Source organism: Lissotriton helveticus, chromosome 6, assembly GCF_964261635.1.
Source record: "Lissotriton helveticus chromosome 6, aLisHel1.1, whole genome shotgun sequence".
NCBI lineage: Eukaryota > Metazoa > Chordata > Amphibia > Caudata > Salamandridae > Lissotriton > Lissotriton helveticus.
The window spans coordinates 1489870316-1489895959 of NC_136067.1; the positions used below are offsets into that span (position 1 = coordinate 1489870316).

Sequence of the window (25644 nt, forward strand, 5' to 3'; positions counted from 1 at the left end):
ATAAATTGTTGCCACTAAAATGAAGTCCAAGACGTGTGGTGGAACTTAAGGTAAGTTTATTAATCTCTCTCTCTCTATACAGGCAACAACTGCAGATCCCCTGAACCTCCAAACCCCAAACCCCGTTGCAGGGTCCACGCAGGGAAGCAGAACAGTCCATCCCTACAACCCTGTTCACCCACTTTGACCTCACCGATGTTGCAGCTCATCATGAGAAACTGTTGCAAATTGGAAAACTCAAAGAATTGCATCAATATCATTAATTTCCTGTAGGGCTCCTGAAATGCATTGTGAGCACCTAAAAGTTGGAAATTTGATACAAATGTAAGAGTCACTCTGTGGGAGCAAATGTATTGCTTTTTACCTTTGGCCTTTCTGAATCAGCCATAGGCGATACATTTACCTGGATATTTCATTATGATGCAGCTCAATCTACTGAGGTGTGGGCGCCATAGCATAAATTTGCATGACAGTAGTAAAGAATCTAGATGCTTCATATTTTTCCAGAGTTACATATCTAAAGTATCTAAATGCGTGCATGTTTCAATAGTTAAGTATCTCAAATATCTCAATCCTTTGAATTTGTTAGGAGACAACTATCTGAACGATTGCAGTGTTACGTAATTTTCAAGAGTTAAGAAACTGATATATTTAACTGCTTCTTATTTTTCAAGCATAACGCATTTACAATATCTCAAATTATTGTATTACCCAAGATAAACCTATGCCAATATATCAGTCAGAATTAATATTCTTACCCACAGATAGACAGCAAGCATTCTTCGATGGAATCTCTTTGCGCCTTGGTGAGTGAGCAGCCTTTGGAAAGCCTATACACAGTGTGTAACAGGGAGTCAATGAGAGAAGCATGATGCTCAGTGCCAGCAAAAAGAGGAGCACATCGAGTCAGCAAAGGCAAAACGGCAGTGCAGAGGTATCGATTAAGAGCCAAGGCCATGTCGGTGGCACTTAGAGCAGCCTACAAAAGAAATATAAAACCATAATTAGAACTTGATTCTCTAAACTACTGAATCATACACACAGGGCAAGGTATGACTTTAGATGCCAGAATGTAGGCCCCAGTTATTAAGGTGGCAGTAATGGAATTGAACCAACAACTGTCTGGTAATTGGGTTACAAGACCTTTATTTCAATCTACACCAGTATAAAATCATCTCTGGTTGTTCCGGGGGTACCGTGAGCCATCTCAGTAGTACCATGTATTACACTCTGGCAACTTTTCCAAACAAAAAATATGCTCCCCTGGCTATTACCCAAAAGACTTGGTCCAGATCTAAATGGAGTGAAATGGGCTGAGCCACTAATACCATTACTGCCAGCTTTTTGCACTGTATGAGTGAGCCAAATTCATAACTGGGACCTTAAATGGCTGATCCATAATTTGCAGAAGTCATTAAAAACATTTGCTGATTTGTTGACTAATTAGTAAGCACCTTAATTTTAGGAATGCGACAATGAGACTCACTAACAATGAATTCGATTTATAGAAACTTTTAAAGACGTGGCGATTTGGTAACTAATCTGCCCTGTACACTTTGATGGACTCTGTGTTGTGGTGCTAGTGCTGGGATTCCTAAGGGTCGCCATGCGCTCTACAAATGTGCCTCAAATAGTATGCTGTATTGTAAATTTAGTCCATAATACGAAATAGCTTGTATCAAAAAACAACAGCAGGCACTTTCTAAAATACATGTCATGTTAGAACACCAAGGCAATACAAGACCTGAGTCATCCTAATGATCCACGCAGAAATGCAGGATTGCGTCCGAAAATTAAAACTCCAAGCTTTTTTTCAAGGACAAAGAGGATACCTCCACACCCACAAACACCGTTTTGAAATTAAAATCGACATATACTCCACCTGATGCCATTTTGCCTGTGGAGCTACTGGCTTTTGAAAAAGCTGTAATGATGGATCTAGGCAAACTAACTACAAATAATTTGAGCGTGTTTCACAGCACCCGCAAGTTGGAAGAGGAAGCTATCCGCCAACTCTCAGGAAACAAAGAAATCATTATCAAACCTGCCAACAAGGGGGGTGCGATCGTTGTCCAAATGGCATTAGCATATGACCAAGAATGTCGCAGACTCCTATCAGACAGAAGGAACTACACCATCTTGCATGAGGACCCTACAGAGGCATTACGCATCAGGATCATGGGAATAGTGGAAAAAGCCCTGGCACACGACTGGTTGTCCAAAAAAGAGGCAGATTTTCTGGCCCAACAATCACCGAGGACTCCGTATTTCTACACCATTCCCAAGATACACAAGGATTTGGAAAAAACCCCAGGTAGACCAATTGTCTCAGGCATTGGTTCCATTTTGAAACCTCTGTCCAGATTTGCTGACGCCTTTCTACGCCCTCTGGTCCAAGCTACGGAAACATACTTGAAAGATACTATAGCTGTACTTCAGCTCTTACAGAATCTACTTTTTAATCCCGCCAATCAACTACTACTGAAGTCTTTATACCAGCTTGCCTCATGACGAAACACTCAATATCATAGAGGAGGTCCTGTTTTGCACACCATGGGAATACCAAACCCCCAGAAACGTGGGGATGGAGTGTATCACTATGGCACTGACGAGGAATTTCTTCCAGTATGAAAAAAACACTATACTTACAGAGCCACGGGACCAGCATGGGAAGAACTTTTGCCCCTAGCCTGGCCAGACTCTACGTTCACCATCTGGAGGCTTACAAAATCCTCCACCAAAGTAACCCCTACAATCACAACATCCAAACCTGGAAACGCTACATAGACTATGTCTTGGTCATTTGGGAAGGTGATTATCAATCTGTTGAGCAATTCATGGTATGGCTCAACACACAGAACACCTTTTTAAAATTCACCAGCTCTGTATCACGTGACATGATGGTGGTTTTAGATCTCAATATCTACCCGGAAGAAGGGTTTCTTAATGAAGACTACCACTCATTTTAACCCTACATCAAGAAACTGCCTACTGAGGTACAATAGTTTCCACCAGTGTCACCCAGGTGAAAATCCCCCTATGGCCAGTTCCTCCGTCTAAGATGGAACTGCTCCAACGTGAGGGATTACAAGGCACAAGAAGTGGACCTCAAGAACAAACTGCATAACCCGAAGTACCGAGCACCAGTGATAGAGCCATGAAGAGGGCACGCAACAATAACAAGGATGCACTGTTGGAGGATAGGGTACAAAAATAACCTAACAAAAGGCCAATCTGTGTAACCACCTTTAAAACCCACTCAACGAGATTTCAAAAATTGCGTGCGGCGACCTTGACCTGGAGAAACCGCTATTCGCCCACAAAAGAGGCAGGAACCTCAAGGACATCCTGGTTCATACCCGGCCACGAACAAACCAACCGGAGCAACCTACTGTACAATGGGTCCAGGGACATCATCCCTGTGGCAACTGCAGCAGCTACCACCTAACAAAAAAGAGTAGCCGACTAAAATTCCGGAACGGAAGTGAATGGGAACAAAGGAAATTCACCAACTGCAACAGTAAAAATGTTGTATATATGATCACATGCCCGTGCGGCCTTGAATATATTGGCATGACGTCAAGACCGGCTAAGATCAGAATTGGAGAACACAAAAGTAATGTCAGGTGTCAAGAGTACGAAAAACCAAAGGTGGTGATGGACGGAGCGTTGACAATACAAACACTCACCCCCAGTCAACTGATCTGGGTTTAATCCATCACTGTTCTTTAGCTCACTCCGCCACCCCAGTTCAGACATGGCCATATGCAAATAAGTAAGAAGAGTACGACCAAAATGGCTTCCCATTTCTAGCTGAGACACACACAGTGAATTATTTAAATTGGACACGAATAGGACAGCTACCTACAAAAAATGGCCTTTTTGAGAAGGAACAATGCTGGGTGTTTCGCCTAGGGACCAATACTGTTGGGCTTAATAATGACATCCCGTGGAGTCAGTTTAGCTAGCTTGTCATATGGGGCTGTTCTCATACTACAATATTTTTTAGAAACATTGTTTCAAACTATGTGTTTTATTAAAAAAAAAAAACTAAGAATTGGTGAACATATACACCATCACCCAACTCACATGGTTTTTACACTATGACCATTGGTTATGGGGCAGCGGTCACAAACCTGGAAACACCACTGTGTGTGATACACTCCCTGTGTATGAGCTGCTTCTTTTTTTATTGGGGCTAATGTGTGACCGTATGCCATAGCCTAGTGATTTGGGTACTGCCACCACGCAAAAAAAATCATGTTCCCCTCATGCCCCATCGCTTCATGAATGTACTTGCTTAAAATTTGGCACCGCGTGACAGTTTCACTACCTAGCAATGGTATTTACTATGCGCATGCGCGAGCCAGACATTGTGATCTTGTGCCATAGCCTAGTGGTTTGGGTACTGCAATCACTCTATAATATTATGTTCCCCTCATGTCCCATTGCTTCATGAATGTAAATACTTAAAATATGGCACCGTTTTGACAGTTTCACAACTAGCAATGTTTATTACAATGTGCATGCGCGAGCCAGTCGTTCCTCACGCATGCGCGTTAAAGCTCAGTTTCACTCTGCACGATTGCCAAGTGAAACTAGAACACCAGCTTAACGCGCATCTAAGAATAGGCTCTGTCTCCATTAAGGGGCCACCGCAGGATAACCCGCGCACTGTCAGTGGACTCCAAGCTAGCACGCATGTAATATGAGACACAGTCTCATAACTGAGCAATCACGAAAGGCATGTTAACCGGAATCACCATAAATGGCTTAGGGGCACTTCCGGACTACTCTGTGTTTTTCCAATTAGCCAATTGGATGGAGTATTTACCCGTGTCCCGCCATGCTCCACACACAATCCACGGAGGGGATTGTTGGGCACTGGGAATCTCCTGCTTTCGGAAGTACCGCATAGCCGAGATGAAACAACAAGACTACAGGCAATTCAAGTGAGTAAACCAATGAATGACAAAGCTAAGACTATATGTTTTTTGCACCTCTTGTTACAGGTTGCTATTAAGCACGTGATCCCTCCATTTTAAGGCTCATGATACCAGTCACCTAAACGGCAGCAAGTATGCATTATTTAACATTCTTTTCACCTCAATAATTAAACCTTTCAAAATCCTAGACTACAACAACAACCAGTGGAATTTAAATAGAGCGTGTGATTTATGTTCTGTGTGAGTCTGTCTTATACTTGTCTCTTCTTTTTTACAGGGCACTACACTGAAATAGGATGACATATTATGTCTAGAGAGTGCCGCCTTCACTTTTTTCTAGGTCAATGTACTATAATGCTATTATAACTAAAATACCACATGTATATTCTTTTCCTGTGTTCTTTTTCCTTTTTTTCCAGGTCCTCATTGTAGGTACTTATGAGTAAGATTCAAACAAGTAGGCACATTTAGTCTCATTCTTACTTTTATTAGACATACATTGTTGGTAAATTCTGTGCAGCCCCGTCCTGAAGAAGAAGCCTTTGCTTCGAAACATGTTGACGCACACGAGAGGTATTGTACATTAAATACAAAATACCTCCACCACACCCCTTTAACAATACCAGCACGGAGACCCATTAAATATTTTTTAGACCTCACATGACAGGTATTTTTTAACATTCACACATTTATTCACTTTTGACCCCATCATTCAATACCCTCACGCACCACACATAGATTTCAAATCAGTGCTGCTGCGTAGTCGTTGGTCAGTAGCACACCGCATTCCGTAGAGGGATGCGAAGATGCCTATGATGAGGCATGACACCAAGGGCCCTTTTGGTGTGTGAGGGGTATTTAAAGAACACTGTGTGCTCTCCACCATTGTAGGGACCACACTATACCACACTTCTGTGGATTTTTCTTGTTTAAAAAATTATCCTAATGAAGATCATCTACTTGCAGTCTAGAAATCTGATAATGGACAGCTGGTCCCAGTTTCATTTGTCTAGAAGTGGTGATAGTAGTTGGGTATTGCCCCTTTTGTGTTTTACTTACTGCATGTGTTCATGAGGTTGCAAGGTGTGTGGATTCAAAATGGCTATGCCTTCTCCTTTGTAAGGTGCTCCATGCAAGTGAAAGAATCCCAACCACTCAGAATCACACTCCAATTACAAAAAAACGCATGTAAGCTGATCTGCCCATGGGCATTCACTAAATTGTGGCACTCACAAAGAAGGTGAAATGTAGTGCACTACGCAGGGACAGCGGACATGGAGGGTCACAGGCCCTTTGCTCCCCTCTCAATGGAAGTTAGACAGTCAGATCCCAAGTTCCTGTTATAGGTGACTTAGCCTGTGACTGAGTCCTTTCTTGTGGATGTCTTCATGTCCCCTTAAGGTAGGGGGGCCAGACATACAAGGAGTTGTAGTGTGGGTGAATCCACTACACCATAACAGTTTGCTGGGCAAGTTTTAATGCATGCGCACAGAGAAAAGGTGCACATGAATGTAAGAAAACACATATTTGTAGGAATAGGAAGCACAGCTTGGCTGTGCTTGTGAACCATGCAAGTCTGCATTTGGAAGTTGACACACAAGCACCATATGTCTTAAAATAGGGCTATTATACATGAGTGAAAAATTAATGCAAATATTTTCTCTTGTTCCAAAAACTTCACAAAGGAGAATGAAACTTGAATTCACTCACTCTCATGTCCAAGATCCTTCTTTTTTACACAAAGGAAACACAGACATTCAGCACCTTCTCAATTCCCATATATTGTAATGCCTCAGGTGGAGGAAATAACGGACACAATGAAAGATATGAATAATCTACCCAGCAACCCTTCTGCGCTCCATTTCAGAGCTGACAAAAACAATAGATCTTGACATGCCAGTTGGTGCAATGGTTGGTGCAAAGGTTGCTTTTTTCAGCTGCACTGTCAGGCCAGACCTAAAAATTCCTGTGAGAAAAATTCCTGTAGGATAAGGTATGCCCCCGCTCATCAGTGATGCTGCCAGGGAAAAACATTGTTAAATAAATAATTATCTAAGACACTTTCATAGCATTCCACTGTCATATGTGTGCCCGTAAATGTTAATGTTAATGTTAATAAAATGTGTACAGCGCACGAATACCCTCAGGCGTCTTGGCGCTAACGGACCAAATAGTGCTGAACTCAACTATACTGCTACTTGAATAACCAGGTTTTAAGCTGTTTCCTGAAGGTTCAAGCAGCAGGATAAATAAAGTGATCACAGCTGCTTGGAGGGCAAGCAATATTTTGTAGAAAAACCATACCTTCTGCCCAATCAAAGCATATATTTCCGGCTCCCAACATGTAGGAGGAGTCAAAGCCCCTTTAGTGATGCCCACATAATTGTCTGGCGAGAGCTGAGCTGTCAAGTCAGGCCATAAAAAGACAAGCCACTGTCTAAACATGGCTGACATATGCTTCCAATGCATTTTTTAAATGTAACTATCGCATATAATTTAATAGAACAGAATGAGTGCTCCCTAGCAAGCAGGTGTACCTAGAGCAGATACAGTAACCCCTTCAAATTTTACATCACATCACAAGAAAATGTGATTCTTAGAAGTGCATAGAAGAGATTGTATTGGCTTTGAATTCCTGTAACCTGAAGGCATAATATGAACATATAAAGGATTACTACCAAGAACAAAATACATGGATAAAGAATGGAAAAAAAAACATTGGGAGAGTAAAGTACTCTCCTTCTATCCTTGGCACTTACGTGCACTTCTTTTTAAGCTGATTTGCAAATATGATCAGAAAACATGCAGTCACTCACAGAGCAGGGGGGAGACAGCTGACCCATTGGCACCTGATCTATTCTGTGGTGGGCTATAGCAAAATGTGAATGGCAGTTGTCCGGTGGATAAAGAAGACTGACACAAAAGTCGAAAATTCTTCTATATATTTATTTGCTTACATAAGCCTGGCAAAACAGATAAAGCTGTGTCTAGTCCAAACCTAAAAACTCCTAGCACTATATTACATGAGTATTTATTTAATGGGAATTTACACGGTAATGGGCAATTGAGTCATGATTGGCTATAGGCTACATTTCGCCTTCAATTGAGCATAATCAATCCACGCAGAAGAGAAAGCAGTGCAAGCAGCTATAGGTAAGATCACACATTTGTAAATCGGATATGCACTTACATACATATAGTCCAATTTGTTGGAGTGAAAATTGAATGTGACCTGCTTACATGCGGGTAGCAGATGCAACTTGCATTTCATTTTAAGCTTTTGAGGATATATATTTAATATGCTCCATCAGATTACTTTTTCTCTCAATTGACTGTCCATTCTACATAATTTTTTATTTACTTACTAATTTTTTTGGGTTCAGGAGAACCCTTGCTTGCAGCTAGATCCCAGGGGATGACCAAGCGCTATATAATAGTGTGTTCCAACAACTTATAAGTAGAAAAAGTAGCTAGAACAGCTGAGGATGGTATCAAAATAAAGCATGCCAGTCAGTATGTCTACAACATAGTTGTGGATGTGCATTACAATTACAACAGCAACATAGTAAGTACAATACTGAGTTTAAAAACTGAATATGCTTAAAAGTCGGAAGAGGGTCGATAGAGAGGAACAATTGTAAGACAAAAGGGATGTCAGAGGGTAGCACTGGTGTTGGCTCTATAAAAGAGTACCCACAACATAAGCACAATGAGTGCAAGGTTTCTGTACTTGTCTAATATTAACCTTTCTGAAGTAGCAAATAGGGACAAACATAGGGTTGGCCTCGCCTAGAAACATCCTCACCTTGAACAACAGAAACTATAGCCCCACCCCACAGCCCTACCATCTACCAAAAAGCAGAGCTACGTAAGAGCGAATCAGCACACCTTTGGTAAAAAGGTACATGAAACTGCTAAAAGTCACCCAGTGTACATCCTCCTCACTTCAATGTCTGTGTCTCTGCTCTGCATCCACAGGAATGCAGGCTGCTAGAGGTTGGTCAATCAGTTTCTTGCTAGGTTGGAGATCTTCAATGCCACCTACCTAAACGACATTGTGGTCCTCAGTTCTAGATGGGAGGACCACCTGTGCTACCTCAGGGGAGTCCTTCAGGCTCTGCAGAGGGCAGGCCTGACTATCAAGGCCAGTAGGTGCCATTGAGTGCAAGGTTCTGTGGTCTACTTGGGTCACCAAGTTGGAGGAGGCAAAGTACAGCCTCTCCATGCCAAGATTCAGACCAGTCTGGCTTGGGAACCGCCAAGACCCAGACAGAGGTCCTGGGCCTCACTGGACACTACAGGAGATTTGTCAAGAAGTATGGCACTATTGTTGCTCCCTTGACAATGCTGACTTCAAAGAAACATCCCAGAAAGGTGATCTGGATGAAGACGTGCCAGACTGCTTTTGACACCCTGCAAAAGACCTTTGTGCACGGCACCCATGCTCAAGGTCCCTGATTTCTCCTAGGACTTCATTGTGCAGACAGATGCCTCAGAGCATGGCACAGGGGCCGTGCTCTCACAGCTAAAGGAAGAAGGCCAAGATCAACGAGTAGTCCTCATTAGCAGAAGGTTACTTCCTAGTAAACAGAGGTAGATTGCAATAGAAAATAAAGCATTTGCAGAGGTCACGGCACTGTGAAGTCGAGCCTATACCTGTTTGAAGCTCACCTTGCAGGTTTAGACAGTCCACATACTGCTTACTTGGCTACTGCAGATGAGGGGTGAGAATCTCAAACTGTTGAGGTGGTCTATCTCCCGACAGGGAATGTACTTCACGGTGGAGCATCGCCCTGGAACTGACCTCGCCAATACTGATGGTCTCTCCAGGTTCTTCTGCCGTAGGGAGAAGAACTCCCATGAGGGTGGGTTGTTCTCTATGATTTCAGCTGGAGGGGACACATGTTAGACCTGACATCCTTAGCATGGTTCTATCCAACTTTTTTGCCTTCCATCTGCTGTTTCTTGCCGACTTTGTTTTTTCTGGCCTTAGAACACAATTTATCACTGTTAACCAGTGCTAAAATGCTTGTGCTTGCTCCTTTAAACATAGTAAAATTGGCTTATCCTCAATCGGCATATTTTAATTTAGTTGTAGGTCCCCAGTTAAGTCATACTACATGTACCCAGGGCTTGTAAATTAAATGCTACTAGTGATCGTACAGCTCTGATTGTGCCACCCACTTAAGTAGCCCCCCCTAAAGATGTCTCAGGCCTGCCATTGCAGCCTGTGCATGCAGTTTAAACAGTCATTTTTACCTAGCAAAATAAACATTTTCCCAGGCCTAGACCTTCCTTTTTAACACATATGAGTCACCCCTAGGGTAGGCCCTAAATTACCCATAAGGCAGATTGCAGTGTATTTCAAAAGCTGGGCATGTACGTTTGACTTTTACATGTCAATCAATCAATCAATCACAGAGTAGTAGAGCGCACTACTCACCCAAGAGGGTCTCAAGGGGCTAAGATAGGGGGGAGTGGGCCGTTCAGTTGGGGTCAGTCGAAGAGCCAGGTCTTGAGGTCCTTTCTGAATTGGTGCAATATCGGGCTTCGTTGGTGGGGGAATTCGTTCCAGGACCTGACTGCAAGGTAGACGAAGGATCTTCCTCCTGCTCTGGTCCTGTAGACATGGGAACAGTGGCTACAGCGAGGTTGGCTGAGCGGAGGTTTCTTTTGCGGGGGTGGAAGCAGATTTGGTCATTGAGGAATTGGGGCCTGGTGTCATGAGGAACTTTGTAGGCGTGTGTGAGCAGTGTGAAGGTTATTCTTCTTTCGACGGGGAGCCAGTGGAGGTCATGGAGTTGTTGGGTGATGTTGTCATGTCGTGGGATGTCGAGTATGAGTCTGACTACGGCGTTTGGACGGTCTGGAGTTTTTTACTGTGGAGTTTTTTTGTTCATTCTGGCGTAGAGAGTGTTTCTGTAGTCCAGTCTGCTGGTGATGAGTGAGTGGGTGACAGTTTTCCAGGAGTCAGGAGAATCCACTTGAACGTATTGTGAAGTATGCGCAGGGTGTTGAAGCATGAGGATGATACGGCATTGATCTGGCGATTCATGGTGAGTAAAGAGTCGAGAATGATGGCGATGTTGCATGCGTGGTCTGTTGGGGTGGACGGGGTTCCGAGGGCGGGGGGCCACCAAGTATTGACCCATGCAGAGGGGGTGGAGCCGAGGATGAGGACTTCGGTTTTCTCCACGTTGGGCTTCAGGCAGCTGTTGCTCATCAAGGTTGGGATGGCTTTCATCCCTTCTTGGAAATTGCACCTGGTGATGTTGGGTTCTTTGGTGAGGGAGAGAATGAGCTGGATGACAATGGTGTAGGAAATGATGTTGAGTACGTGGCTTCTGACAATGGTTGTGGGGGCTCAGTAGGCGTTGAAGAGTGTGGAGAAGCGGGAGGATCCTTATGGTACTCCGCATCTGATCTCTGTTAGTTCTGAGGAACAAGTTACTTACCTTGTGAATATCCCCCTGCGTCAGCAACATTCGGAAATTCTTTTTGTAGCTTCGCGCCGACGCGGTCGACGTCACAGAAGCACGGCATCGCGCGCGTCTCCGCTGACGTCACCGACTCCATAATAGGCCCACGTCGGCGTGATGACATCAGTTCCACCCTTTTTTCTGTGCCCTCGAGGCACACGGACGGATCAACAACAGTAGATATACATGCAATGTACACAGTATCAAATAATCAAAATAACACACACAGTGTGTAGTCAATGCAGGAAAGTTATAACATCAACACATTTCCTTTGACAATAAAAAATTAATATTACAGTAAATCAGGTATAGAAGAGTGGACAACAGGGAGGTGGGTGGGCAAGTGAGGAATCCACAGGCAGATACTGTATCCACCAGAAAAAGTGTTACCGAAGGTAAGTAACTTGTTCTTCTGATGGATACATCTGCCAGTGGATTCCTCACCTTGTGAATAGAGTCCCACAGCAGTCCCCACTCCCGGAGGAGGGTGTCCACTCTCCTATACCAGAAAATCCTGGAGGACTGAACGCACAAAGTGGCCTTCCCTCCTTACTTCAGAATCTAAGCAGTAATGCTTCTCGAAAGTGTGGAGGGAGGCCCAAGTCGCCGCTCTACAAATGTGCTCTACAGGTACACCCCTAGACAAAGCAGATGTAGCAGACCTTACTCTAGTAGAATGGGCTCTTAAACCTTCAGGAGGTTCCATACCCGCCAGAGAGTAGCAAATCTTGATACACAAAACAATCCATCTTGACAGCTTGCGCTTGTGCACCGCCTTGCCTCTTCTGGCTCCAACAAAACCAACAAAGAGCTGGTCATCCACTCTGAAGTCTCTGGTTCTGTCCAGGTAGAAGCTCACCGCCCTCTTCGGGTCCAAGCGGTGAAGTCTCTCCTCCTCCTTGGAAGGGTGAGGGGGAGGATAGAAGGAAGGAAGGGTAACGGACTGCCCTAAATGGAAGGGAGTAACCACCTTAGGCAGAAAAGTAGCCCTGGTCCTAAGTACAATTCGTTCAGCATGAATGGTCAAGAATGGGGGCTTTGAACTAAGAGCTTGATGCTCACTTACCCTCCTTGCCGAGGTAATTGCAACCAGGAAGACCGTTTTAAAAGATAACAGTCTCAGGGAATACTTGTACAAAGGTTCAAAAGGTGAACCCATCAAGAAAGTAAGTACAAGGTTCAAGTCCCATTGAGGCACAATAAAGGGAGTAGGAGGACATTTTTTTGTAAGGCCTTTTAGAAACCTCAAGACAACAGGAGATTTAAATAAAGGCGGCTGATCTGGCAAACAGAGACATGCCGACAATGCCGAAAGATAACCTTTGACTGTAGCTACTTGCTGAGCCAAAGAAAGCGCAAACTGAAGTATGTCAGATAAAGGAGCCCTCTAAGGATCAATGGACTTCTCTCCACACCAAGAAACAAATTTAGACCATCTATAAGAGTAGATAGACTTGGTGGAGTCACGCCTGGTCGATAAAATGACATCCACCACATCATGTGGGAGAGAAAAGGAATTCAGGTTGGCCCGTTCAATCTCCAGGCATGAAGGTGTAAGGTCTGGAGGTGGGCGTGTAGAACCTGCCCCTCCATCTGAGAGAGGAGGTCTGCCCTGAGAGGGAGACGGAGCGGCGGGCACGAGGAGAGGTGGAGAAGATATGTGTACCACACCCATCTTGGCCAATCCGGGGCGATCAATATGACTTGGGCCCGGTCTTGGCGTATCTTCCTCAGAACCTGAGAAATCAAGGGTATGGGAGGAAATGCGTAAAGGAGTCGTGAGTCCCAACTCAACTGAAACGCATCCACCAACGCTCCCTGCATCGGAAACTGGAGGCTGCAGAATAACGGGCAGTGAGCGTTCTCGTGAGTGGGGAACAGGTCCACCTGTGGAGTCCCCCAAGTCCGAATGACGTGACGAACTACCTCTGGATGAAGCCTCCACTCATGGTCGGCTGAGAACTGCCAACTGAGACTGTCTGCACGTACGTTCAGAACTCCGGCCAGATGATTAGCCATCAGACAAATCTGATGGTCCTTAACCCAGGACCAGAGACGCAGAGCCTCTCTGCAGAGACACTGGGACCCTACTCCTCCCTGTTTGTTGACATACCACATCGCGGTAGTGTTGTCTGACTGGACTTGAACCGACTGACCGCGAAGGGAAGGGAGGAAGGCCTTGAGCGCCAGACGTATCGCCCGCAACTCTAGAAGGTTGTTGTGAAGCAACCTTTCTTCTGGAGACCAAAGACCCTTGATCTCCAGATCCCCCAGATGAGCACCCCACCCTAGAGTGGATGCATCCGTTATCACCGTGGCCACCGATGGAGGTAGGTGGAAGGGCTTTCCTTGAGACAGATTGCCCTCCACACTCCACAAAGACAGATCCGCTGCAGTTTCTTTGGAGATCCTGATCGATTCCCTGAGATTTCCGTTGTGTTGATACCACTGCCTGCGGAGGCACCACTGGAGTGCCCTCATGTGCCAGCGTGCATGGTTGACCAGCAGAATGCAGGAAGCCATCAGACCGAGCAGACGAAGGACCTTCAGGACTGGAACGACCGCTCCATTGTAAAATAAAGGAATCATTTCCTGTATGTCGAGAATCTTTTGAGGAGGAGGGAATGCATGACATACAGTTGTGTCCAGTACAGCACCTATGAACAGGTTGCGCTGGGAGGGCACCAGGTGAGATTTGGGTACATTTATCGAAACACCCAACCTGTACAACAACTGAGTTGTGACTTGCAGATGATGGAGCACTTTCTCTGGAGATTCCGCTTTGATCAGCCAATCGTCCAGATAAGGGAATACTGGAATCCCTGACCTTCTGAGATGTGCAGCCACCACAGCCATCACCTTGGTGAAGACTTGAGGCGCAGTAGTAAGACCAAACGGAAGGACCGCAAACTGGTAGTGTTGCGAACCCACCGTGAAATGAAGATACTTCCTGTGCGACTTCAGGATAGGGATGTGAAAATACGCATCCTGCAAGTTGATCAGAACCATCCAGTCTTCTTCCAGCAGCGCTTGAAGAACCTGTGCAAGAGTGAGCATCTTGAACTTCTCCTGCTTCAGAAAAATTTTCAAGATCCTGAGATCCAGGATTGGACGAAGTCTGCCATCCTTCTTGGGGTTCAGGAAATACCGGGAGTAGCATCCCTGACCCCTTTCCTGCTCCGGAACCACCTCTATCGCACCTTTTCTTAACAACGCCCGGACTTTCTCCTGCAGGAGTAGCAGGTGGTCCTCTGAGAAAAACCCTTGACAAGGAGGGTAATTCGGAGGGAATTCCCGAAAGGGAAGTGCATACCCATTCTCCACGAGATTGAGAACCCAAAGGTCTGGTGTGACCGATTCCCAATCCCGTAGAAAATAGGTAAGCCGACCCCCTACAGGACCCGCATGATCCGGAATGGCGGATCTAGGGCTGCTTTGCTGATGTTGGAGGGGGTTAGGAAGAGGAAGAGGAGGAGGAGACTTGACTTCCTCGAGGACGAGCTTTTTGTCTACCCCTGTATGACTTATACAGTGGATTTTGTTGATGCTGCTGCTGTTGAGGCTGTTTATAGGGACGAAAGGAGGACCTTCCAAAGCCCCTATATCTTTTGTTCACAGTTCCTCTGGACTGTAGTTCCAAAGACATGACTGTATCCCTGCTGTCTTTAAACCTCTCCAAAGCTGCATCAGCCTTTTTTCCAAAAAGACCTGAGCCCTCAAAGGGCAGATCTAATCAAGCAGCTTGTACGTCCGCAGAGACATCAGAAGACTTCAACCAGGCAGCTCTTCTTGTAGCAATTGAAGTCCCCATAGCTCTCGCCACCGAGTCAGCGGTGTCTAATCCACTTTGTTTGACTTGACATGCAGCAGCTTGAGTGTCAGCCAGCACCTCATTAAAATTTTTCCTGTCCCCCTCTGGAATCTTAGTGGCCAACTTTCTAACAGAGCCCATTAAGGCATGTATGTACCTCCCCAAGAGACATGTGGCATTCGTTGACTTAAGAGCCATACTCGCCGATGAAAACACTTTCTTCGCAGTTTGGTCCTGCTTTTTCGACTCTTCGTCCCCAGGCACCTGAGGGAAAGCCCCCACAGATTTCTTTGAACAGGATGCCTGAATTACCAAGCTCTCCGGTAAAGGGTGTGATGTTAAAAAGTCTAGGTCACCAGGCGCCACCCTGTATCTCCTTGCAACACCTTTAGCAACAGCAGGAGCAGTGAGAGGTCTATTCCATACTTCCAAAATAGGTTCCGTAAAAGCATCATTGAAAGGAAGCATAGGTTCCACAACAGAAGTCGGGGAATGGAGGACTTCTGTTAGCAAATTAGACTTGAACTCAGCAGTAGGCAGACTCAAATTCAAAAGTCCTGCTGCCTTTTTGATGACCACATGGTACGGTGCAACGTCCTTTGAAGGGGCATCCGAGACAAAGGATAGCTCCAAGTCTGGAGATAGTTCCAATCCACTAGCCTCCCCCAGATCATCAAAATATTCCTCCTCCTGCAGCTCACCTTCTTCGACCTCAGCCTCTCTGTACCTCTGTTCTTCGAGAAGACGCTGAGCATCATGCCTCGACCTCTCCTTCAAGAGCGGCGTCTGTGGATCCGCGATAGACTCCGATGGAGCCGGAGCCGGCATCGAGATCGGATCCGGAAGCACAGGACGAAGCTCTCAAAGTCGGGCCGGCGCTGGTGACGACGGCATCGGCGTCGAAGATCTCGGCGGCACCGAGAAATGCCAAGGCGGAGTCGGCGCCGGCATAAATGGCATAAACGGAGCTGGAGCATAAGACTGGGGGACTCCCAGGTTGTATGCCAAAGGACCCATGGGACCTGCCGGTACTCCAGAGGGCTACATAGCTCTCGAATAGACACCATACATTGCGTTTAAAAACTGTGTAGGGTCTTGACCTGGGCCTGCAAAAGGAGGGTAAGGACCCACAGGTGGCACTCAAGGAGGCACCAGATTTGTCTCCTCTTCTTCGGGTTGTTGAGCCGGAATCGTCGAACCCTCAGGCAAGGGAGCCTCTTCTTCCTCTCGAACAGGAGATCGAGAAGGCGCTGGAAAGGGATTCGACACCGGAGCCGGTGAGTGCTCCGGTGACTCCACAGGTGAAACTTCACCTACCGGATCCACAACTGGAAAAGGGGATATCTCTTTACGAAGTCTCCTACTTGGCAACTTGGGTCTCGAATCCGAATCCTTCCCAGAGTGATGTCGAGATCCGTGCTTTCTCTTCTTGTGCTTCTTTTTTGCTGATCTAGAAGCGAGTCCCGACAATGACTTAGAAGGCGAAGCCGTGTGAGACCTCGATCTCGACCTCGTCCTCGACCTCGAACGCCTCGAACGCGACCTCGAAGACTTCTTCTCTTTTTTACCTTTCAATTTGGCAACCAGAAGCTTCGCCTCTCTTTCACAAAGGGCCTTTGGGTTCATCTTCTTGCAGGAAAAGCACCCTTGAACATCATGGTCCGAACTCAGGCACCAAATGCAATCCTCATGCGGGTCCCTGATCGACATTATCTTCCCACATTCTCCGCACGGCTTGAAACCGGTCTTCTTCGTAGACATCTCGACAGGAGACAAAGAAGCAAGAAGACACTAATAGAAACAAACAGTAACAAAGTTACTAAACAGCTACAGAGGATCCCTCGAAAACCGTTAGCGTCGAAGACTTGGCAAATAGGGAACTGAGGTCATCACGCCGGCGTGGGCATATTATGGAGTCGGTGAAGTCAGCGGAGCCGCGCGCGATGCCGTGCTTCTGTGAAGTCGACCACGTCGGCGCGAAGCTACAAAAAGAATTTCCGAATGTTTCTGACGCAGGGGGATATTCACAAGGTGAGGAATCCACTGGCAAATGTATCCATCAGAAAGGAAAGGCAGGAGTCTTATTCTCTGTTTTCTGCTTGAGAGGAAGGATCATATCCAGTCTAAGGCTATTACTCTGATGCCAGTGCCGTGCAGCCTGGTGGCTAGTGTGCAGTGGGAGATGGTGTCAAAAGCTGCTGACAGATCCAGGAGGATGAGGGCTGCAGTGTGGCCTGATAGTAAAAAACTCAAGTTATTTTTCCATTACTGCAAGGACTACCTCTCCCATAAGATAACATTGGGCTAACTTATTACATTTAATAAGTGATACTTTTGAATGGGAACAGGTAGGATGTCAGGTTTTGTATCCAAAGAATTGTAATTTAAAACCCTCTTTAATGGTAAAGTAACATTTTAGGTAAAATGTCTGAAATCACCACTTTTAGAAAATTGGTATTTTCCTATCCCAACCTTATGGTGCCTGCAGCCTGTATCCTGGGTCACATGACTAGATATAGCTGTCATCTTGTCTTTGTGTAGTGCTCCCAGACTTTGAGATAAAGGGAGAACAGGTGGTGGCATGATGGGCTATTTCTGACTTGATAGTGGGGCAGAGCCATCACCTAACACACATACACGTTAAAAAGGCACTCCCTGAGCAAATTCACAAAGTATTTGACACTAGTCTTTTGTGTCCCCAAACAAGCTGGAGCCAGGGCAGGGTTGGCATAAAATTTGAGACACTAGAAACTCCTCCTACTTCAAACGGGCACCAGGTGTGAATACTGTACCCTGAGACCCAACTCTTCAGTACACCTCTGGATCTGTAAAAGACTCAGAAGAACGGTTATGATGCTCTGCAAGAAGGGCTCCTACCCTGCTGCCTTGCTACTGAGTAACAAGTGCTCGACCTGCATCTTGAACCCAGGACCGCCAGAGTAACTCCAAGGGCTAGGTAACTGGCCTCTGGAACAGAGCTTCAGGGACAGAAAAGGCTCCAAACACCTTGAACCCAGCTCCTGGAATATGTTTGCTGCAAGTCCTACCCCCCAAGTGGTGCCACCCCAGTTATGGACCTTTGTAAGTGGGACTGGAGGTACTCTGCTTGCCCAGCTATTGTCCCTGAGCAGAACCAACACAGGACACAACTCCTCGCAGCGCCGCTTTGGAATCGCCACAGCGTGACACATCCCATTGCCAAACCTCGCATCCCAGCCTGCAGTGTCCTTGAACCACAGCTGCCTGACACATCCTCGATGCAGACCTTGACATCACACTTCTCTCATTGGTGGCATCCTTTACAAGTACGCCGGACTCCTCAGTGCAGTCTCCCAGCTTCTTTGGAGCCGCTGCTGAGAGGAACATCCTCGAAGCCGGATTCTGCATCACAACTCCCTCATCAATTGCATCCTCGACAATGACGTAGAACTTCGCACCACAGGCCCACAGGACAACCGCTGCATGATGCAATGCATCCTCAAAGTGGGCTCTTGCAATGCTCTGTAAACTAGGTTTTAAGGCACTTTGTTGAGCGGGCCAAACCTGATCCCTCTATCTGGCCCACGCTCTATTGCAGTTAGCCGGAACTTGTTAGTTTGTCCTACTCCAGAGCGACCAGATAACCACACTTGGCACTTTGTGCTTGTAGCCACTATTTTTGCTTAATATTTTGAAATGGTATTTCTCCAGTTCTACTGATTCGATTTTTGCAATTTTTTTATCTCAAATCATGTATTACCGTTGTCTATTTTTCTAAATTAGTGTGGGATTTTTCTAGTGTTGGGTATTCACTTGGTTACTCTTTGAAGTACTGCATAAATACTTTACACATTGCCTGTAAATTAAGCTTGACTGCTTTTGTGCCAATCTACTAGTGGGTTAAGAACAGGTTCACTTTGGGTTTTCTTGTGTTTCATCCACACAGAGATTGTGGTTGCTGCTTGAGTAGGGTTTCTCCCACCTTCGACCAGTAACCCAATTTTCCAACAGATGCAATTTGATTAATCTTCACAAAACTTTCAAAAACAGTCTCATTCCACCTCAGCTCTTTCTTGTAAAGTTTCAGAATGATCCATCAAGTGGGAGCCGAGAAAAAGGTGGAGTCTCAAAACATGTTTTTCCCATTATTATTTCCTTAGGAAAATTAGAAAAGGAGACAGTGCAAACAGGTGTTCCGAAGTGCACCAAATTTGGCAGAAAGCAAGATCTTGGTTAAAAAATTATGCATTTTGTAATTTCGTGTAATTGTATTCAGCAGTTCTTGGAACATTAGGTGAAAACATTTAGATAATTCATACTGCAGAGGAGCCGCAGAGCTGACGGATCTAGAGATAAGATCTGATTGGCTGCCACTACATCAACAAACATGTAACAGCAGCCATTTTAAGACTCGAGGACTAGGTCCCGAGGGGTGGCTCGGTCAGTTTTAGAAAGGGGAGGGGGAAGTGTGATCCCTCTTACCGGGCAATTTCTGAGTCACAGGGAACCATAGGGCTGATTCATGTTGAAAGGAGAGAGAGTATGCAGCCCCACTTCCCTTGACCATGTCTAAGTCCCAGAGTGTCCATGCCCCGGGTCAATTTATGACAAAAATGAGAGGGCATGCTCTTGTGGGCAGGAAAATACAGAATTGTCCCAACCCAGCGTTGTTTTTGCACTGGTCAGATAACCCTAAATTATTACAGGGTCCAAGATGGCGGATTGACACCGCTAAGCGGAGGAACGCTGTATGGGTCCGGGCTAGTGATTCTGCTGCTTATGCCGTGATCTATACCGCCGGTTTCTGTGATAACACGGATTATACACGGGTGCCGAGAATGCTGAACGCTGCTTACCTGAAATGCTGAAGGCGAAGCTACGGCTGATTGCGGGCCGTTTTCCGCGTCTGACCACATCTGACCCCCCGGAGCTACACCATACACCGGAGTGGGTGTAGGCGGAGGCACATATGCTGGCGCCGAGATAGATGAACACTTTGGAAACTGTGGAGCACTGCTGAATGTTGAAACTACTGCTGATTAAGAGCCGAGTAAGGAGCTTGCTGCGCTCCGCTCGATTACCGCGTCTGACCCCTGAGACCACGAGGGGTTGGTCGGCGATTAGTTGGTTTGGCCTGCGGATCTATCGGCAGTTCTCCTCTACGTCGACGGAGATAGAGTGTTCAGTGATGGCACCGAAACCTCCAGCAAGGAATACTCGGACTACAGCAGGAACGGGGAAACAAACGCCAACGCAGCTCTTAATGACTTCTAACTCCAGCAATCCAGTCTCTCTGGGGGGTCCTGCTAACAACCCATTGACTTCTACGCTGGATGTGAACAAACAATTCCCTGGTAGGCAAGAGAAACTGGGGGAAATTGTGGGTGGTGTAAAAGCTGATACAATGCTTTCAAATGTGGGTGCTCAGCCAGTGATGCTCGAGTCTATGTGCAACAATGCTATTGTAAATAATCAGGGCATTGCTACAGTTTCCAGCATTGCTACAGTTCTCACGGTTGAGGCTAATACTGGTTCTTCTGTTCTGACTAATCAATATACTGATACCAGCACAGCCCCCACACATCCTGACTCTCTCTGTATGGAAAAAGTACCAACTAATCAAGCGCTGCCTATTAACCTGTCTACTGATTTAAATGTTAATTCTGTTGAAATAGGAGTGCTAGGGGCTGAAGGCGGCGACAATGCCGAAAGCATTGAAACAGATGAGGAGTATCTTGACCTTTACGAACACGGGAACAACTCGCCTTCAGGATTGATTAAAGGTAAAACTATTAATTTCAAAAAACTTAGAGGCAAAACTAAGAATAAAGCCAAAAAGACTATTAGCAAATCTAAACCAAACACTATGAAAGCTATTGCAGAAAACAGCCCTATCAGACAGTGGGTGCAAGCTAAGGGCGGTGTTAAATCAATGGCAATGAGACTATCAGGTAACAGCCCAACTGATTTAGGTATGATAACCAATGATGTTAATGCCTCTGTAGCAATGACTGATGCGCCCGGTTCGATGGGTTCTAGCCAGCGACCAAATGTAACATCCACTGCAGGTCAGATTGCAGAAGTTGAGGCGGCTACAACGGAAAGACAGGAACTATCTGGCCTTGGCTCTGGCAACAAACCACTAGAAGAGTCTCCCTTTTCTCCACTAACAAGCCTGCAATTGCCTTCCTTAATACCGACAATACCTATGAGCGATACTCCTATACTCTCATCTAACAATAATACCTCAGCAGAGGATACAACAAGCATAGTAAGATCAACAAAAGGGGGCTACGCACCGGCTCCAGTGATAGAATCAACTAAAGAGAATAATTCTGAAGGACCGCCTCAACCGCCTAAACTATCAGCAGATTGGACCCTTCAAGGGGAGGTGTCCGCTTCATTTCAGACGATATTACAGTTACTTAATGAACAGAAACAAGAAGCCAAGATTCATTATCAACAGATGCGGGAAGACAGCAATAAAACTCAGGCTTCTTTGCAAGAACTGTCATGTAAATTGGGAGCTGTATCCCAAGAGGTGGAGGAATTACAGCAGAGGGTGGTTCTAACAGAGGAAAAATCACATCGTTCAGAGATTGCTGTGAATAAACATACTTCTCAACTTCTTCAGATGCAAGCTAAACTTGAAGATTTAGAAAATAGACAACGGAGACAGAACCTACGCGTTTTTGGCATAGTGGAGGGAGTCGAGGGAGCTGACCCTAGGGCATTTATTGTCCGACTGTTTCAGAAGGCTTTTCCTGATTTATCAGATTGGGATTGGGACTCTCAGATCCAACGCGCCCATCGGCTTCCCTTATTGCAAAGGAATAAGAGTGGTAAATTTCCTCGCCCAATCCTGATCTGTCTTGGCAATTATCTGCTCCGACAAGCCATATCAATAAAAGCTCGGCCAAATACTCCAGTTACTATTGACTCAGTTATATTTTTTGTTCGATCTGATTTAAGTAAACTTTCTTTGGAACGACGCTGGAAACTGAAACAATTTATTGATCCAATTAAGGAGTTGGGTTACCAAGCTTTTTTGCAAGAACCAGCAAAACTGAAAGTAGTCAGGAATGGTCGCTCTTACTTCTTTCTGGAAGAGAACGAGGTTGAATCTGCTATTGCTAAGTGGAGACTGGAAAAATGAAGTGGATATTGACTAATGCTATGCTCTTCCTATTGTCCTATTGTCTTGCTCTGCTGTTAACATTTCAATTTCTTCTTTGACTGGTCTAACTAGATGACTAGGTGGGAATAGATACATTAGTTACTGATGACTTTAAACACGGTTTTCTTTTGACTATTTTTGAATGCCCGGATCCTACAGGCGGCTAAATCCGCTTGTTGGCTGCCATTATAGCGGCAGCCGAATTAAGGGGGGGACCTGCAGGTAACTATGGGGTGGGGGGAGGTAGGGGTAGAGTGTGGGGTGGGCAAGGGGAAGATATGTTTTGGGGAAAAAAATGCATCAAAGGACACAAAAACTATAAAAAAAACTAAGAGGAATTATAATGCTGTTATGATTTACTATAGAGGTCATATAGATAGCGATATACTAAATTTGAAATGCATCAAATAAAATGCTTAACCTGGAACGTGTCAGGTTTAAATAATAAAATAAAGCGGCGTCTTGTATATGAGGAGCTTAAGATGTATAACCCTCAAATTGTGGTTCTTACTGAAACTCATATTGCTTATAAAGATAAACACTTGCTTAAACAACTAGGATATGATATTTTAGTTTGCACTGACTTTAATGCTTCAATTCGGGGGGTAGCGATTTTAAAACATAAAGGATTAAAATGTGAGATACTTAAGACATTAACTGATAAAGCTGGTAGATGGGCAATAGCACAGATAAAGCTAGAAAACCGAAAATATACAATATGTGGAGTTTATGCAGCAAATCAAGACGAGCCTATAATTTTTGATCAGATTAACATGGAATTACTTGTATGGGAGGGGGAATATATTGTGCTGGGTGATTTTAATTGTATAATGAACTATAACTTGGACATTACCAGGAAAAATTCCCTTCAGAGAATGAGGAAAACTAGAGCTGCAATTTTGGATTTAGCTGCTATTCATCTCCTAAAAGATGTATGGAGATGTTTAAATCCCAAAGTAGCTGGCTATACATTTTATTCTGCTGCGCATAAGGTATGCTCACGCATAGATATGATTTGGGCTTCAGACTTTATTCTTGGTAATTGTTCGATGGCTATATACCCAAGGGTAACCTCGGACCATAACCCGATCTCTTTAACATTTGAACTAGCAACTGAAGAGTCTTCCCCTCGTCTTTTCTCATTTCCACGATATTTGTTTTCTGACACGCTGTTTGTAACTCAACTTAAAGAACATATACAAGAATTTATTGATATCAACATACAATCTAGCTCACCCTGGATAGTATGGGATTCTTGCAAAGCTAGTATACGTGGATTCACCCAACAATACATTTGGTGACAAAATAAAGAACTTCGAAATTTAAATAAGGGAAGGCTTATTGAAATTCGTGATGTTGAACTTCAAATATTCGATGCAATTTCTAACGGGGTTTTGAACTTAGATGTACTAAACTTTAAACTAATTGAGCTTAAAGCTGCATTAAAAGATCTTCTCAGGGGTAAGAGTATTAGCAAATTAAAGAAATATCAATTAGATCAGTATGAAAATGGTGATAAAGTTGGTAAACTACTGGCTTACAAAGTTGCTGAAGATCGATCTCAGAATATGGTTAAAGAAATTAAAGGGGATAACAATCAATTATTTTGTGACTCAAAATCGATATTACAACAATTTGCTTCCTTCTATCAAGTTTTATATACACCAGAAACTGCTATCTCAGATGATAGCATCAATACTTATATAAACCTAAACAAAGCTAAAAATGTAAAGCCGGAACAATCTGTTCAATTAGCGGCCGATATTACAGCAATAGAAATTAGGGATGCTATCAAGTCTTTAGCAATGGGTAAAGCTGTAGGTGAAGATTTTATTCCTCTGGAACTTTATAAACACTGTGCTGAGGAATTGATACCATTATTTACTGATGTGATTTGTGCTATAGGTAAAGGGCAACAAGCACCCAGATCTTGGAATTTAACACAATTTTTTTTTTTTTTTAAAAAGGCAAAGTACCCCAAGAGAGAGGATCATACAGGCCAATTTCGCTTATCAATAGTGATGCTAAAATCTTTGCCAAAATATTGGCTACTAGGCTTGCGCCACTCATGTCCCAGCTTGTTTCTCCCCAACAACATGGTTTTATTCCAAAGCGAGATACTACAGCGCATATTAATATGGCCATATCTGCCTTTGATGCTGCACGGACTAAACCCGCCCCACTCGGTATGATCTTATTAGATGCAGAAAAAGCATTTGACCGGGTGGGGTGGGGTTTTTGTGGGCAGCGTTACAGGCATTTGGCATCAATGGTCAATTTTTACGATGGATTCAATCGATATACGATAATCCCATGGGTAAGATCGCGTATATGGGGAAATGCTCTATTATGTTTCCAATTAAAAGGGGTACAAGACAGGGGTGCCCTTTATCACCCCTGCTTTTCGCTTTAGGGATGGAACCCTTTTTAATCGCACTTCAACGCTAGGCTTTAATTTGTCCTTTTTTTAATGGCTTAAATAAACTAGATATTACTGTATACGCGGACGACGTTGCAGTTTTTTCCTCAGATGTGTCTCAAACCATGAAAGGCATTATAATAGAAGCAGGTATATATGGATCTGTTTCTGGCTATAGACTTAATACTACTAAAACTCAAGTTGTTATGAATTATCAATCACCTGCCCCTATCCCTGGAACGTGTTGCGCTGCAACCTATCTAGGCGTCAAAATCTCTTCTGATATTGACTCTATCATAGCATTAAACTACGAACCTTTATTAAAAAAGACCGCTATGCAGTTTGAGAAATGACATAAATTACCAATTAGTATGATTGGCCGAATAAATTTAATTAAAATGAAAATTTTGCCTAAGTTCTTATATTTGTTTCGAGCAATTCCCTTACGGGTTAACAATTCTTATTTTCTTAGATTAGAGGGTATTATTAGCAGCTTTGTATGGGGATATAAAAAAGCCTGACGTGCAGTATCATCACTTAAACTCCCTTTCAATCAAGGGGGATTGGCGCTTCCGGACTTCAAACTCTATTATTGGTCAGCGTTTCTGATTCGGCTACGTAGTTTGACAGTCATTGATAAATGTTTGTATTTTCATAGGTTTCTACTAGGACCGGATGCTAATATGTTTCTTTACAGGCTGAATGACCCTAACTACTTCAAAAGGGTTAAATTCAAGACAATACGTGATACTGTTAGCATTTGGCGATCTATTATGGTTAAATGTAATACTTCTCTTCTACATTATAAAACACCTTTATGGGGTAATCCTGGC

General features: G+C 44.5%; 1 protein-coding gene across 1 annotated transcript in view; it reads right to left on the bottom strand.

Moving 5' to 3' along the window:
* Positions 1-25644, bottom strand: part of RYR2 (ryanodine receptor 2) — a 3071198-nt gene that overhangs the window by 1626652 nt on the left and 1418902 nt on the right. The window contains exon 46 of the mRNA XM_078648003.1: positions 759-979. Coding sequence (XP_078504129.1) covers positions 759-979 — 221 coding nt within the window. The remainder of the gene's footprint in view (positions 1-758; positions 980-25644) is intronic.